We start from the raw sequence: 18,505 nt of genomic DNA, 5'->3' as shown, positions 1-18,505 counted from the left end.
TCAGCATTTTTATGGATGTTTGTGAACCAAAATTGTATGCCAAAATATATACATACATGTATATGTATTAGAATGTTGCCAACAGAACATCACAAACCATTCTCATGTCCACTCATCAAAGCTAGGGTCTATTACATGCAAAATTCTGTTAATGTTTTTATAGACACATCACACTTGATTATGATTTTCTGCATTGCACTAGTCACTCTTTGTATTTAAAACAAACTGGGAAAATGAGAAATCAAATGTAGTAGTTTTCTTAAAAATAAAAAAAAATAGCTAGTAGGAACTAAACTACCAGAAGTAATTATACACTAATGACTAGGGTCAGGGTCAGAGTCACTATGTATGTAAATTATTTTAATAATGGTTGAGAAAAAGAAAAATGACTTGGATGCCATATTGTTAGTACTAAACAATTTAGTAACTTCATTAAAATATTGCTTCTATAAACTGTGGTATTAAACAACAATGGCTTCATCCTACCAAATATAAATCGTAAACACTTTTAATGTTTGAGTCTCCTTCTGAGACACTGAGCCATAATAGTTTATTTCAGGGAAACACACACACAAACACACACACACACACACACACAGAGCCTCCCCCACCCCCTTAAAGCTTCCATTACCTAGATTTCCATTTCTAATTACATTTTAACATCTACATTCTGGATGGGTCCTTATGATTTCAAGAGCATTGTATTTTAACTTAAAGTCCTGGAACCAAAAAATTTAGGAAATTCTGAAAAAACAAGGAAGATGCATAACACATGTATGTAATCAGAAAGCAGCAGAGAATTTAAGGTGTCTATCGTTAACATCCATTATTAAATTTTTGACCCTTGTTATTTTGTCAGTGATATTTGTATTAAAAAATGAGGGATGTTGGATACTTAATACTTATAAAATTGACCTCTTTTTGTCCAGAACTGCGTAAAAGTATTCTAAGGTCAGATATGAAAAATCTACTTGAGCAAGCCACTTAAATTTTAAGAGATATTACATATGCAAATTTATAATATGGCTTTTCAAGTATGAATTTTTAAAAAATTCTTAGTAAGATTTGGTAGTAAAATAAAAAGGAGACAAAGGTAATAAAATTAGCTATCAAAGTGATATGCTAGCATGAAATAAAATATCTAAAGAATTATCCAAAAAAAAAGGAAAATCTACTTGAGAAGAATGATTATTTAAGAGTCTAAAACTGAATGAGAGGATAAATAAAACAAGATAACAGGTAAGATTAAAGATCATTTCCATTTATAATTTATACACTATAATGCAATTAAACTAAAACATATTGAATTTCACTCATCTCTTTATAGAATGGGTCATTTTTAGGTATCAATTTCCCTAATAATCATCCTGTGACTTAGAACATGACAGAGATTCCAAAGCAAAGATCATAGTATTAATTTATATTGTTGTTACAGATTTTGACCTATTTGACAGAATCAATGTTCATAATTAAATCAGTTTTTTTCTTTGACTTTGAAATGTTCATAATTAAATTAGTTTTTTTCTTTGACTTGAAAGCTGCAGTCATTTAATAATATATTTTGACAACTGTGCTTTTTCCTTTAATGCTTAACTCTAACAATATGCTACAGGTATCCTTAGGGATCTAGAAGGTGAAAGAACCATTACCACCTATAGATACTGACCACTGCCATAGACATTTATGTAGGTTTTCTTTTCTTCTAAGCAGTTTAACATTCTAAAAATTCCAGGTGCCCTTTTATTATTTGAAACAATTACCCTTTATTAAGGAAAAAAAAAAAAACTTAGAAAGACATCTGCTCATATTATAAACCCAAAGCTGCTTTCTTAGGAAACATATGAGTTCATGGAAGAATATTAATTTTAGTGCATTTTAAATTAAAAGATGTGAAAGTAATATAGCTAAAGTTTCTTTTTTTTGTTTTGGTTCAAAGTCTTGGTCTTTGAGCTGCACTTAATTTTTGTGGCTTTTTATCAAAAGAAAAGATTATGTGCTTCTTGGGAATTATTTTAAAATTACACTTTGGATTAAATTAGATCTTGACAAAAAAAAGGTAATTTTAAACCTGTTTCTTTTTTGATCAAAAATTCTTTATTTTCTGAAATTGAGTGCTCTTTAAGGATATTTTAAAACACTGTAGTAAGAGGATAATAAAATAGTAGAATCCAACTTTATAAGTATCCTTACCTATGTCATTTGAAAAGTTATCGGTGGCTAACTATTTAATCAGTGTCATCAGATTTTTAATATTGTTAGATTAACACAATTAGATATGCCTCTAAGTTTTACAGAATCATATATCACAAAATCAAATTCGACTTAATACTCAAGACTTCCACAGTTTAACCACAATATAACACTTACTTTAGAATTGAAGTTTTTTTTTTTGTAAAATCTAAAAGTTAAGAAAGATGAAGCTCTATTTCTCTAGTCATTTAAGAATCACTTCTAAGTCTCTGACATTTAAAATTAATGCTAAGGTCTTAATTGTTGTGGACTACCAAATACCAACCATTAAAACCGAAAATCTTAATGGGAATGTTTATAGGCTTATTAATACAATTCAAATGTATGAAAACGGAGGGATGGTTATATCTATTTGGGGTCAAACTGAAGTCAGTTAATTTGATCACTATATTCAAATGTCTGTTGTCTTTAAATACAAATAATTTTTCAAAATAGTAATGTGCTAATTTGGATAAAATCGTCTGACACTATCACTTTATTATTTTGATAATTGAGCCCCCAAATTTACTTTACATAAAGACTTCTATCTGGGAAATAAACATATTAATAATTGACCCCCAAAATGTCTAATAAATCTTTATTTCTTCTTAAAAAAACAACATCTATTTACCCATTTAAAACTGAGATTATTTGTTATTCCAGTATTCTTTGGTGTGCTGTTTCTAGTTGTTTTAAATCTTAAGAATTCTTACATTGCTAAGGAATTAAAACATCATAAACTTTCTTTTGTTATATTATTTAGCAATTTTTGTTTTTATAATTACTGTGTAATTGGCTATCAGGAGCTGGTTTCTCAAAGCAATAAATTATACTTTTTCATAGAGTCAACGTGTACTAATATTTATTAATTATCCTAGATATTTTCTACATCCTTAGTTTTTATTTGCTTACTATAGGAAGATATTCTATTTTGCTATGTATCTTTTAAAATAACTTCTAAAATAAGAGGCTTTTTATTTTGAAAAAAATTTTAATTCTTTGTCTAGCACAGCATATTTCAGTGTAGATTAAAATTAAACTAAACCATATCGTCTACCCAAAACTGTATTAAGAACATTTTCTTTTATTAATAAATAAAACGTATTCAATAAATAACTACATTAGAAGGTTAAAGGGCTTCTGAAATTATTTAAGTTGAATAAATGGGTAGAAAAAGTATACATATTATCTTTGCATGTACTTAACTTATTATGTGTTGTATAACTGAATTGGAATGTTATATATCTGACCAAAACACACAATCTCATAAACTGATTTAAGAGAAAGAATGGAAAATGTCAGGATCTACTAGGAAATTCAGATGAAGAAAGGGTTGTTCCCACATTTATTCCGAAGAAGTTTTTGAGGTATAGCTCTTAATAAAGTGAGTGGAGGTGTTATTATTAACTCAAGAAAAGCTATAAACTCCCTACTTGTACTGTTATGTATTCCGTTTTGTAACTTTGATGTTCTTCCTGAAATTAACCTATATATTCAACATACAAGTGAAAAGTAACTAGTACGTGCTTTAAAAAAACGTACTTTATCAATTACTAATAATGGATATAAGTATTTCATTTTAAGAGTATTAAAACAAGGACAGTTTAAAGATTAGAAGACATTAAAAATATATTAGGACTCTCTGATTTTTTTTTTTAATGCAAAAAAGGGACATCTCCCTCAAAAAGGATGAATAAAAATTCCCGCAAAATGCACTCCTCCCTACTCTCTCTTCAGTGCAGACTACATTGTAGAAACGAAATCTCTCTTAGAGAACTAGTTGTGAGAAATAATGACTATCCCTAAAGATATTAAACTCTCAATTTTTACTACTTAAGAAAAGTCAGTATTAATTCTCCTTAATATAAAGATTTAGCTTTGGGGAAAAGTGAGCCTCTCAAAATTTCAAAACAAGGTCAATCTAGTCGATTGGCATTAAAACCCAAGAGCCCCATGCATTGTCTGTGCTTTTTCTAACAGGTTTAAAAATAATTTCAGTCTGCTCCCATAGTTAGTTTCAAGCCTGTGGACAGAACTGGACAATGTGGACAAGTCTGGTGATGAGCCACATCTGAAGTCCTGCAAATGTCTTAAACTCCCGGTTCTTCGTCCCATGTGATTTATATAAGAAGCACCGAAACTGGAGCCAAGGTCTCAACAGGTAACGTAACAGCAGGAACTATAATTTAATCACATCACATCATATTACACTATGTAACATTCTGTCTTTTGCCTGTTGATATGTAATATAGTTTATTACAAGCATTATTTCCTAAGACTTACAGTATAAGTGCTTCTTTTCAAGTATTACGGCTTATTAATAGTGTTTATACCTTAACATTAAGTACTTCAGTGATAAATGTATATAATGCAATGCACTGTGCCATTTTTCCCTACTCTGTGTTAATATGTTAACAGACTCAATTAAGAAAACTAAAACAACTATTAAAATTGCAGAAGACTATCAACATCATAGATGCATGTCTGAGTAGGTCAATCAACAGCATTTCCATGAAGATGTTTTCATCGTAAATGCCGCTTTTTCTTTAAGCTACTTTTACTTTTGCAGCAGCACGTCTTCAGGACAAGTAGATCAGAAGTTTCAAGTGAAAATGATACTGAATTACTCTGAGAAAACATCAATCCACATTATTAAGAAATGAAGAAAACTGCTGGTGTCACCTTAACATAAAATTGTGCGTTTTCCCTTTCAAAGTGTGATTTGATTCATTTATGTGATGACAACACGGCTTTGGAGTTCTCATGGCACACCAAAGATAAGGACTAACTTGTCAAGGAACCTCTTGTTTAATATTTAATTTGAACAATACAATAACTAGAAAAAGGTCAGTGCCTCAGTGGCCTTTAAACCACATCAATTTCAATATTTGTTTTTCAAAATAATGATGCAGTTAAATCTATGCTTCTGCGACAACAGTGCAATGCAGTACCCTTTCCTGGATAGGGAGCTGAAGTTTATCCAAGTAGAAGCTTTAAATAAGGTAGATTGTTGCCAACTACATACCAATCTTGCATGTTTGATATAAATATATAATGAAAGCTTACACTGACTTGTAAATCTATATTCAGCTAACGCTTCACATAAGCAGCAATGGAATGAAAAGAGGTGTACTCAATATAAAAGTTTTCAAAACTACTCCAAAAAACAAATGACAACAAGTGGTTAAGAACACTGAACATCTGTTGTGTGTACCAGATGTAAAAGAAGAAGGATGGACCCTGTGGTTACTTGCACTGTTTGAATTACGTGAAGGTGAAATTAGGACTTAGTCCTCTTCCATCTCTCCAGAAGACTTAGTATGCTGTGAGCTTTCTTTTGTATCTGCGTTTGTTTCAGTCCCACTCTGTCCATCCATTGGTCCATTGTGTTCACTATTAGCTTTTGCTTTGTCTTCTGCAGCCTCTACTTTCGGTTTGGGTTTGTAAATAATGGGGTTACAGAAATTATCCAGTTCCTAAAGACATGAAGAAATTGATTATATTAAAAATGTCACAGTTAAATTCCACATTAACTTTCTAAATTTCCACCTAATTCCACTTTCCTGAATTTGTTAGTGCAGTTAGATAACCAACCGTTTCTTCAAGTACCTCAATGAAGGATTTATCTTATAGGATAGTGCATGTCTGTGGTGATAGGAAACTACTCAATCTTTGACAATAGTTTTTGTATCTAATCTTCCTAAAAATTGGTTCTTCATAATTTAAAATATAGTTTACTTAGGCAGGAATAATTTTTAAACATTTAAAACAATTATTTTTATTATAGTTGACATACAATACTATATTAGTTTCAGGTGAACAATACATTGATTCGGCATATATGATGTGATCACCACAATAAGTCTATTAACCATCTGTCGCCATACAAAGTTATCGTGAAATCCTTGACTATTTTCTTTATGCTGTGCATTACATCCCTGTGACTTCTTTATTTTATAACTGTAAGTTTATACTTCTTATTCCCCTTCACCTTTTGCACCTATCCCGTTACCCCTTCCCCTCTGGCAACCATGTTTGTTTCTGTATCTACGAATCTGTTTCTGTTTTGTCTTATTTGTTTTTCAGACTCCACACATAAGTGAAATCTCTGTCTGACTTATTTCACTTAGCATTAATACCCTCTAGGTCTATCAATGTTGTCGCAAATGGCAATTTTCATATTTTTTTATGGCGAGTAATATTCCATTGTGCATATACACATCTTTATCCATTCATCTATCAATGGGCACTTAAGCTGCTTCCATATTGTGGCTATTGCAAATAATGCTGCAATGAACATGGGGATGCAGGTATTTTTTCGAATTAGTGTTGAGAAAAATTCTTAATTCTTTCCCTAAAATTATGCCTAATGCTGTTATGAGCATTTTGTCAAATAACACCTATTTCATTAACTGATATTTCTCAACATTTACATGAAAACTTTTAATAAGTGAAATTATATAAATATACACACTAACTTGACTTTCTGAAAACAACTGAGTAGCACTTGCTGTTGAAGGAAAATAAGCCATGAAAGTAAATTCAACTTAATAATTTAGAAGAAATACAATGTATTTTCCATATGCTTGCTTTTTTTTTTTCCATAGAAATAAAAAAACTATTAAAATCTTTCAAGATCTGTATCACTGATTGGGGTTGGGATGGAAAGATAGTAACATCCTGAGAGATGTTTTAATGACAAACTGCTCTTATACTTTGTATTTCATCTAATTAGGAGTAAATTATCACAGCTTCTTTGCAAAACTTTCTCAAAAGGAAAATAGTGCTTTTAGTACTCTATTTGATTTAAAAAAAACTGCTTCTGTTTTTAAAAATCATATACCTAAAAACATACTGAACTAGATTAAAAAAAAAAAATCACCTGAAATTCCAATTCCTACAAATACTAACATTTGGGTGAAGATCCTTCTAAATATAGGTCCAGTCATACACATATATACAAACCTATGAACACAGTAATTTTTATAGTGAGATAACTTTATTCTTTAATTTTTCCTTTTTCACTCAATATAGTGTATGCATCTTTGTATCTGAACAGATAGATCTCTATATTTAAACTAATGTATTTAATGGCTACAGTGTATTGTGTGGGTGCAGCAGTTTATTCATCTAGTTGCTTACTGATAGGTATTTAGGTTGTTTCCAATTTTTTGCTATTATAAACAAAGGTATTTAATCTGCATATATCTGTGCAACAATCACGTTAGGATGGATTCCTAGAAATGTGATTTCTGGGTTAAGGGGTCTACTCTAAATTTCTATACATATTCTGATACAATGTCCCCAAAAAAGTTGTAACAAATTTAACCACGTTGCTCAGGAAGAGCATCCATTTCTCATATCCTTTAACCACACAACCAAATCAGACGGGTGAAAAGAGAGATTTGCATTTTGTACATTAGTGATGAGGATGAACACCATTTCATGTTTTTATTGAACATGTATTTATTCTTTTGTCAGTTACTTATCAAATGTCTTCACTCATTTTCTACTTAGATGCTCTTTATTAAAAAGTTTGTCCCCGTGTTTTTCATAATGTTTTCTATGATAATATTTGGCATTTTCATTAGTAATGTTTGTTTGGACTGGAAGTTTATCTCAGAAATAAGATTTTACCCAGAAATAAACACATTTCAATTTATGTCAAACAGAGACCTACATTGCCAAGTTTTACCATGGAGACTTAGAAGTCATATCCAATCCAGAAAAATATGACATATTTGACAGTCAAAAGTTGTCTAATTGATTTATTTCATTTTGCATTACACTTCAAATGTAAAAAAAAAAAAAAATAGCCTTGTGTATGTGACTAATTAAATCAAGGAATGGAGATGTTCCACCTAGAATCTTTTTTTTTTTTTCTAAATAAAAAATTAGTCTTAAATTTCTCTTTTTCTAAGTTCTTTTCCAAGTTTATTATTTCTCAAAGTATAGTTCCCATTAAAAATTTTAGTGCTTGAACCCATTAAAAAGAGAATTTTATAGTTTCTTACCTTTGACTTTGCAACTATTTCTGAAACTTTCACCACAGGATCTTGAGTGAGACTTAGTTTGTTCTGTGCATTCATCTTACTGTTAAGCCAACTCATGGCTTCACTGATATATTTTTCAACTTTTTCCATTTCAGCAGTATCCAAATGATCATATCTTTCATCCTATTAAAAAATTTAATGTAACAGATTTTTCAGTAACAATTTATCAGTAACTTCTACTTCAAAGATTTAGATTCTTACTGAGTGTACACCTCACACATACGCATGTGAAGAAGCCACATAAAAAGTACACAGAACTGAAGAGACTGAGAGAAAGAAAAAAATCAGTGTGGGTTCCTAAAAGGAAAGGCTTTCTGAAGAAGTCAGGTTTGGAATGACTAGTGCTGAATATTCAAGGGAAAATTACTTATTAGCCAAGAAAAGAAGCCACATGGAATTGAATTTGTTAGAGAATAAAGAGAAATAAGGGAAACAGGCATAATGCAAAACTATACAGAAAATTCTGAATATACAAGAAAACAATATGGTATGTTGTTAGTGAGAATTATATAATAAAGTTCTGTCTGAAAAAGAGAACTGAAGGTGCCATGCATAGAAGAAAATCTAAGAAGCTATGGTTTAGATTATTAACCACAGAACCTGAAAGAAATGGCAATGCAACATATGAAAAGAGGATCTTTTGATGCATTATAGATTGGACATGGAAAATAAAGGGAAAGAGAATGGAAGAATACTCCAAAGCCAAAAAACTGAGAGGATGGTGATGCTATCTTTTAAAACCATAAATCTTCAACAGATAGTGAACTCTTCTTTCTGCTTGTATGATTACAATTTATGCATCCATCATCTTAGACTCAAGTTTCTGGGCCCCCACTTTTTCTTGAATTCCTTCCAACTTCACGGGTCACTTCTTCAGTTCTTCCCTATTCACCCCTCTATTTATATGCTTTAAAAAAAATCTCTAGCCTTGACCCTCTTCCCTGAAATCCCAACTCTATATCCAGCTTCCAACTTGAATTTCTACTTGTAATGTTTGAAATGACTACCTGTGTTTCAAACACCTGATTACTTCCCTATCTACTCTTCCCAGTTTTCCCCATCTCAGTAAACTTCATCTTGGAGTCATTTTGGACTCCTCTTTGTTATATTTACGTAAACTCTATCAGTCAATCTTATTAGCTCTGCCTTCAAAATATATGCAGCAAAAAAGTCTTCCCTCCCACTTCTCTCCCATCCACCGTCTGGGTTCAAGACTCCCATCATTTCTTGCCTGTATTATTTCTAATGACTGCACTAGTCTCTCTGTTTCCAGAACCTTTAAAAATAAGTCAAATCATATGTCTATGCAGAAAACCCTCCAATGAATTCCTATCATCAGAGCGAAAGCCAAACTTTTCTAATGGCCTGCTAGGCCCCTTATGATCTGCTCACTGCTAACCCACCCCCACTGCTTTAAGCCATACTGGCTTCCTTGCTGTTCCTCCAACACATTCTCCTCTGGAGGTTTTGCAACTGCTATTCCCTTTTTCTAGAACTTTCTTCTTATAATTATCATACATCTTGAACCCTCACCTCCTTCAGTTTTCCCCTCACATGTATTAGTCTGCCGGTCTGACAAATCTCCTCTACCTCTGGCAGTCTCCTTGCTTTTTCCAAAGCCTTTTATCATCCTCTGACTATTTTACAATAACTTCTTATTTACCTTTCCCCACTGAAGCATATTAGAAACAGGTTCAATGTTCTGTTTGATGCTGTAGTTCTAGCACCTTGAAGGGAGCCTGGCACATAATAAAAACTCAAAAGTCCTTGAACGTAAGTCTCACCTTGCTCTGGATAGTATCTTAAACCTGCATACTCAAGAAAACTAAAATCAGACAACCAAGACAGCGCAGTAGGTAAATGCTGTGCTTACCTTCTCTCACAACCACATCAAAATTACAACTAAAATACAAAACAACCATTATTGAGAATCACCTAAAATTAAGCTGAACTGAAGCCTTTCAACTAAGGACACACAGAAACCACCTCCAGACTGGTAGGAAGGGCAGAGATGCTGAATGGGTTGGTCCCATACCTGTGTGTGACCATTAAAGATCGGGAGAGATATTTTGACTGTGGAGGTTCCCCCAGCCTCCAGAGGAGTGAGAGATCCCAGTCCGACCCCAGCCCAGGGTTCCAGTGCCATGGAGAGAAGTCCCCATAATTTCTGGTTGTTGAAAACCAGCGGACATTGTGACTGAGTGAGATGGAGGGCAGCTGCACTCCCAGGCGTTCCTCTTAAAGGGACTGTGTGTGGACTTACCCACTAATGGAATCACTCGCTCTGAGCTCCAGAGCTAGGGCAGCAGCTGAAAAGGTGGCAGGGACATATGGTGGGGAACTGAGTTGTCTGGCTTGGAATGGGGGCTGAAGAGGCAGCTTTCTCCTGGCTGGAGGAGCTGCCGGAGGCCATTGTTTCTTTGTTGAGCCCTCCCCCTTCCTGGTGTGTGAACACAGGTGGCCACCATTTCTGAGTCTCTGCCTTTAGTTAGCCGCACCCTTGTGATTAGAGATCTGGCCCCGCCCAACTTTTAGGCACACCCAAGCCGCTTCCAGTGGCTTTTTCAAGTAGACTGCCTGTCTTGGTTTAAGCGGCAGACTTTCCTAGGGTCTCTCAAAGGTTCGTGGAACCCAGACAAACAGCATCTGGCTTGAGCGTGTCCTGTGCCTCTGGCTGAGCAGCCCTAAGCCAGCATTAGCAGCAGCCGGCTTTGGTTTGTGGCTTGGCCTCTCAAGGTGCTTCCAAGCACAGCACGGGCGGCAGCCATCTGTAGATTTCTTTGTGGGTTCTGCTGGGTGGTCTCGGGTGGCACACAGGCTTTGGCTGAATTTGACCTACAGCAGATCCCCTCCCAGGTAGTCCTTGGGCTGGCGCCCCCAGTGGCCAGCTTCAAAATGAGCTGGAGCATCACCCAGCTCCAACTATGACACACCCAAGGGGCAGGCACCCCACCCTGGGTAGGCACCAGGGCCCTGCTGAGGCTGATCCTACACAAGAACCCTTCCCCTGTAGTCAAGGCCAGTCCCAGTGAGCCCAAGGATCATTGCCTCACAATGATGTGCAATTATCAACCACGGCTCAACTACAAGAAGAAAGAGGGCACACACAACCCACACAAGGGACGCACCTGGAGTGCGTGGCTTAGGTGACCAGAAAGACTGCGCCACTGAATCCAATAGCACACCTACTTCATAAGGCCACTCTAAGACCAGAAGACATAGCAGCCCTTCCTAATACATAGAAACACAGGGAGGCAGCCAAAATCGGGAGACAAAGAAACATGTCCCAAATAAAAGAAGAGAACAAAGCTACAGAAAAAGAACAAAGCAAAATGGAGATAAGCAATCTATCACACTCAGAGTTCCAAACACTGGTTATAAGAATGCTCAATGATCTCAGGGAGAGCTTCAACAGAGATAGGAAGCATAAAACACAGATGGAAACCATGAAAAAGAACCAGTCAGAAATAAAGGAGATACAGTAACAGAAATGAAGAATATATTACAGGGAATCAACAGATTAGATGAAGCAGGAGATCCAACAAGTGATGGAGAAGGTAGCAGAAACCACCCAACCAGAACAGAAAAAAAAAAAAAAAAAAAAGAATCCAAAAATTTGAGGAGAATTTGAGGGGCCTCCAGGACAATACCACACATACCAACATTTGCATCATAGGGGTACCAGAGAGAGAAGAGAGAGAGCAAGGAATTGAAAATCTATTTGAAGAAATAATGACAGAAAACTTCCCTAACCTTGTGAAGGAAATAGACACAGAAGCCCAGGAAGTGCATAAAGAGTCCCAAACAAGATAAACCAAAAAAGGCCAACACCAAGACACATCATAAATAAAATGCCAAAGGTTAAAGACAAAGAAAGAACCTTAAAAGCAGCAAGAGAAAAGCAGTTAGTTACTGACAAGGGAGCCCCTATAAGATTGGCAGCTGATTTCTCAACAGAAACTTTGCAGGTCAGAAGGGATTGGCAGGAAATGTTCCAAGTGATGAAAAGCAAGGACATATAACCAAGATTGCTCTACCCAGCAAAGCTATCATTTAGAATTGAAGGACAGATAAGGAGTTTCCCAGACAAGAAAAACTGAAGGAGTTCATCACCACCAATCCCTATTACAAGGAATCTTAGAGGGACTTCTTTAAGATGGGAGGGGGTTAAAGACAGGTGAAAGGGGAAGGGATTAAGAAGTATAAATTGGTTGTTACACGGTAATCTTGGGGAATGTAAAGTACAGCATAGTGAATATAGTCAATAACATTGTAATAACTAGGTATGGTGCCAGATAGGTACTAGATCTATTAGGGTAATAGAAGAAAATGGGGTTGGGGGCAGGGTGAAAAAGGAGAAGGCATTAAGAAATACAAATTGGTAGTTAATACAGTATGGGGAATTTAATAACGTTGTAAAGATCATGTAAGATGCTAGATGGGCACTGGACTTATCAGGGGGATCACTTCATAGACTGTGTAGATGCCTGGTCAACGCACTCATTATACACCTGAAGCTGAAGTAGAATAATACTGCATGTCAACTATAACTAAATATATAGGTATACATAGTCACAGGATGTGGAGTACAACCTAGGAAAGATAGTTGATGGTATTGTAACAGCTATATAAGACGTCAGAGGGGTAGTGGCTTGGGGGTGGGTTATCACTTAAAGAGGGGTTTAAATGTCTAACTATTACGTTGCTTTATACTCCTGAAACTAATTAAAAAGAAAAAAAGACTGCTAAAGCCTGGGAACACTGGACCTTATTAATTGTATGGGAATCTCCAATACCAGATTTGAAATAGTTTTGGCGTTTTCATTTGTCTGCTTGCTCCTTCTTACCTTTCCATTAGCCTTACATTTGATTTGTACCTGTATGAACAATTTGGGCACTGGCAGGCACACCCACAATCAGTACCTGGACTCTTCTTCCAGGTTGCCTGGCCTGCAACCTTATTTTACAAAATTCACAAATCTTTTTCTAAAATAAGTAACTGCTTTCCACACTGTGTAGTAAAAAACACTGTAGTTATTAAGAGTTTATGCATTAACTTTGGAATGCTTAGGTTTTAATCCTAACCCCACCATTTACTGCCTGTATAACCCCTGACAAATTGCTAAAGTGTGGCAGTTTTAATATATATACCTGTGAGAATGAAGTGAGATAATCCATGTAAAAGTGCTTAAAATTCATTAGTGCTTGATCCGTATATGCTATTTTTATGATACTCCGCCTGAATTATTTCTGGTGCTAGCCTCTCTGCCCATTGATGCAGTTTTCACGGCAATTTAAATGTAATTTAATGGCAATGATAAAAATTGGGGGAATTACAGTGACTATTTATATAGTTAAAGCAGGAGTCAGTGAACTTGTCCTGCAGATCACCTGTTTTCTCAAGGGTTACTTTGGAACACAGCCTTCGTTTACATATCATAGATGGTCGTTTTTGCACTACAATGCAGAATTGAATAGTTGTAGAGATAAGTTCTACAAAGCCTAAATATTTATTATTTGTTCATTTAAATAAAAAGTCCGCTAACCTCTGGTTTAGAAGAAAAAAAATGATAAGGTTAATTTTGTCAAATTTTACTGCTATATCCAAATGTAGATATCGTTTATAGAGGGTTCAAAAAAAAAATGTATACGCATTTTAAGAAAGGAAAAAACTATTAAAATTGCAATAATATATACTGATAACAAAAGATGAATAGAAGTCATGTGTATACATTTTCTTTGGCATCCCCGGTATAACTAAATATTTAAGGCTTAAAATCACTGAAAAGGTCAAGGGTGTGATACAGACTTGTGCACACATGTATAAAAGAATAATGGGTATACTGGATTATAAATGACTAATGGACTCGAACACAAAGAGCAACCAAAAGAAAAAGAGGCCGAAGGACAAAATAAAGGCTAGCAGAGTCCAGCTTCAAACAAATCTGTAACAAAAAAGGCCCAAGAAAACCTCTTTCTCACTATGTCAATAATGAAATCCCTAAGAAGAAAACAACAGATTTGGTCATTGGATTAATTTACAATGTGGTTTTAGGGAATTTAAAAGGATGCACTCTATTTTAAATTCATTAGTATCCTTTACTTACAATTCTCAAAAAAAATAAGTTTCAAGTTTGGTGCACAACGTCTCTGGAATTTAGTAGCAACTGCTCCAGCTTTGTAGCTGAGAACATTTACATTTACCCCACACTCATCATGTCTACACACGTGTCGTCATTAACAGTTGGATTTATAATAAATTCAATACCTTGTTTCTGTATGCTTCTATCACTTTCATGACAAGTTGGATCTTTTTTCCCAAGTCATTTAAAGCTTTTGGTCTCTCTTCATGTTCCATGTATCTCATTTGAATAGGCTGGCCATATTTCTGTTAACATAAGAAATTTATTTTTAGAAGAAAAGTAACAAAGAAACTCTTAACAGAAGACATTGCATATTGTGTACACTAACTTTATTAATTAGATTAAAATGTGTGCTGTATTAAGAGGGTAATGCTTTTAAAAAACCAAAACAGAAAACCTTTGCCCCCTTGGCCCAGGTGCCTGGAATGGGGAGTTTCTAAATGTCTCTGTAACTTTGAGGAGGGGGATTCATTAGAAGAATGAATAACTCCTTTCAATTCTTTATATACTTAAGTAAAAACCAGTTTATTTAAGGGTAATTTTAGATTTTCAGAAAAGTTACAAAGATAAAAACAGAGCCAAGCATCTTTCATAGCTTTCCTCTAATGTTAACCTCATAGCACATGGTACATTTGTCCGTACGAAACCAGCACTGGTGCATTACTCTGAACTAACTCCAGACTTAATTTGGATTTCATTTTCTTCTGTTCCAGGATACTATACTGCATTTAGTGTATTTATACCATACTTTTTATTGCAAATGTTTTTGAAAGGGAAGCAAACATTTCATTTTTAATTTCTAAAAGCCATCTCAAAAATAGTAAAGCTTATGAAAACTACTGTAACATTTTCCTTTTTATGGTTACTAATACACCTGAGGCAAAATAATCCGTTTTGGATACTTCTGGGCTTTTCCAGTTATTTCTATTGGCTTCAGCTGCCTTGCTGTTCCTATAGCTCCAAATATATATTCTCCTAAGGAGCTGGGGAATAAAACTACCAAGAATATAAACAATGTGAAGTTTAGTAATGCTCTCATAAACTTAAATTTTCTACTTGATTTCTAATTATTCCCTTTGGTAGTAATTTATTGACATGAAAGTAATTATTGCAAGATAATAACTTCCTTTGCTTTTAAGTAACTTCTTTTGCACTCCTCTTCCCCAGCTAAAGGGTTGCTTTCCCCTATATTCTAGAAATCTTTATTAATGTCATCATTTTGCACCTGTATATTCCTTTGCTACTCAAAGAGTGGTTCAGGGACCAGCAGCATCAGAATCTTTTTGAAGCTTGTTAAACTGGAGAATTGTGGGCCCACCTCGCTATACTGAATAATCTGCATTTCAGTAAGAGCCCCAGGGAATTCATGTGCATGTTAAAGCACTGCTATGATCCTCACCAAGGAGGAGAGACTAAACTTTCCTGTCACACTTCCAATCTGAACTTCTTGTAACCAAATTATTTTTTTTAAGGTTGGTGGAGGGTCCCTGGGTAGCAAGCAAGAAAAAAAGAGTTAATAGTGGTCTTTTCTTAAAAATCACACATTGTCCTAGAAAAAGGGAACCTGGTGGCCATGTCTCCTTATTTCTTTATTAAAGGACATTCAAGAGTTGGGGTGCTGTTTTTGAAGTTCTTTGCTGGCCAAGCGTCCCCATCAGTTGCAATGCGAAAACATAAAAGGGCAGCGTTGTTACTCCTCAAAATCAGAGCAGTAAAGGGGGAGTGAAGCAGAGGAAGGGTGATTCCTCTGATGGATAAGAAGAGGTCAGGTTGAAAAATCACTAATAATGACATCTCAGAAATACATAGATTGTTAAAGCAATACTAACACTCTGGTCATTTTCTAAATGTTTATATCTGAGTATCATGATAGACAAACATGATTATACATTATTTGATTTCAATTATCATGTATCAGTACTCACTTCTCAAAATGCTTTTAAAATGAGAACATTTCCTCTTATACATATCTGCCTCAGTAATTTCTTAACATATTTATTTTGAAAATACACTGTGGCATTAACACCATAGTTTCTAGGCATACCCAACGTTCTATTTAACACTCATATATAACTTTAAAAAGTTACCTTTAATTCTTGAAGTTTATCCACATAAATTTGTTTAGGTTGGTCTTCACCTTCTTCATAAAGCCAATTTTCTGTGTCTTCCAATATTGCTGACAGTTTATTCAAGTCCTAAGTATACATTTAAGAGACAGCAATGTAAAATGCTCTTCTTAGAAATAAAAGTCATCAAAGGACACAATGTTTTCAAGTGTAAAGAATTAAATTTTCTATTTTTCTTCCTTTTTATTCTTAAACATTGTTCACCATACTTCCGCAAACTGGAAAAATACCTAAGAACCATTCCTAAATGCACTTCACAAGACTGACAGTAACACATTTAATACATTTATTTACATAATCGGTATTAGCATTCTCAAGAAAAAGTTTTTGTAAAAAATTGCAAAATCTAGACTTACTTCTTGAGTGATGAACTTTTCATAGACAGTACCCAGCTTGTCTCTAAAATCATATACATATTCTTCAACAGCATTCTTAGCATCATTTCTTTCTTTCTCTAACTTATCTTGCATTATCATCTTCCCCTATTCAAAAAGTTTCACATTAATTGCCATTAAGAATATTAAGAAATTAGGGAAAAAAGAAACCAAAATCACAATGAAATACCACTTCATACCTCCTAGGATGACTAAATCAAAGAAATAAAAAATAAGTGTTGGTGAGGATGTGGAGAATTAGAAACCTTTGTAACATTGCTGTTGGGAATGTAAAATGCTGCAGCTGTGACAGAAAAGTTTGATGGTTTCTTGAAAAGCTAAACAAAGAATTACAATATAACCTGGCAATTTTACTACTAGGTATATAACCAAAGGAATTGAAAGCAGGAACTCAAACAGCTTTTGTATGCTAGCTTTTGTATGCCACTGCAGCACTGTTCTTAACAGCCAAAAGGTGGAAACAACTCAATTGTTCATTAACAGATGAATGGATAAATAAAATATATGTCCACAATGGAGTATTATTCTACTATAATAGGAATGAGTTCTGATACATTAGAACATAACCTTGAAAACATTTTGCTGAGTGCGATAAGTCAGATACAAAAGGACAAGTATTTTATGAATTCATTTAAATGAGTAATCTACAATAGGCAAATTCATAGAGACAGAAAGTGGACTAATTTACTGTGGGGTGGAGAAAGGGAGAAATGTTGAGTTATTACTTGATTGTTACATACTTTCTGTTTGGGGTGATGAAAAAGTTTTGGAGATAGTGGTGATGGTTGCACAACATTGTGAATATATAATGCACTGAATCGTCATACACTTAAAAAGTGATCAAAATACCAAATTTTGTTATATATATATTATCACAATTAGAAATTGATAATATACCAAAATCCATTGACTTTAACATTTTAAATGGGTGAATTGTATGGTATGTGAGTTATATCTCAATAAGCTATTTAGGAAACCCACACAGACTATGTCACTGTACATACCGTGTTTTCCTGAAAATAACATCTAGCTAGACCATCAGCTCTAATGAATCTTTTGGAGCAAAAATTAATATAAGACTCAGTTTTATATGATACTATATACCAGGTCTTATAGTAAAATATAATACTTACATTAATTCTTATGTTAATTTTTGCTCCAAAAGACGCATTAGAGCTGATGGTCCAGCTAGGTCTTATTTTCAGGGAAACATGGTACTTGGGTTCAAATCCTAGGTTCCCCATTTACTAGCTTTGAGATCTCAGAAGAGACACCTAACCTCTCAACCTCAGTTTTCTTATCCTAAAATAGACAGCATATTCCTGTTTAGCTCATAGACTACTGATAAAATTGACATAATTCACATAAAATATTTAGTACAGTGCCTGGCATGTAACTGGCGCTGATTAAACATTAGCCCTGGGACAGACTATAGTAGAGTGGTTGTGATTTTGAGCCTTGGAAACAGACTATCTGGATCCAAATTAAAGGTTACTCTCTGACCTTGGGTAAGTCTACCTGTACCTGTTTCCTCATCAGTATAATGTAGATCCCTAGTA

At 34.4% G+C, this 18,505-nt stretch overlaps 1 protein-coding gene across 3 annotated transcripts in view; it reads right to left on the bottom strand.

Annotated features, from left to right (window-relative positions):
- Nucleotides 1–4,383: 4,383 nt before the first annotated feature.
- HSPA4L (heat shock protein family A (Hsp70) member 4 like) overlaps nucleotides 4,384–18,505 on the bottom strand; it is a 44,086-nt gene continuing 29,964 nt past the window's right edge. For all 3 annotated transcript variants that reach the window (XM_081076909.1, XM_081076908.1, XM_081076910.1), the window contains exons 16-20: nucleotides 16,908–17,033; nucleotides 16,513–16,620; nucleotides 14,551–14,670; nucleotides 8,244–8,405; nucleotides 4,384–5,705 (exon numbers count right to left, since the gene is read on the bottom strand). In XM_081076909.1, the coding sequence (XP_080933035.1) occupies nucleotides 5,517–5,705; nucleotides 8,244–8,405; nucleotides 14,551–14,670; nucleotides 16,513–16,620; nucleotides 16,908–17,033 (705 nt within the window). In that variant the 3' untranslated portion in view covers nucleotides 4,384–5,516. The remainder of the gene's footprint in view (nucleotides 5,706–8,243; nucleotides 8,406–14,550; nucleotides 14,671–16,512; nucleotides 16,621–16,907; nucleotides 17,034–18,505) is intronic.

Source organism: Rhinolophus hipposideros (assembly GCF_964194185.1).
Source record: "Rhinolophus hipposideros genome assembly, chromosome: 16".
Classification (NCBI taxonomy): domain Eukaryota; kingdom Metazoa; phylum Chordata; class Mammalia; order Chiroptera; family Rhinolophidae; genus Rhinolophus; species Rhinolophus hipposideros.
This window is presented reverse-complemented; position numbering and strand designations above follow the sequence as displayed.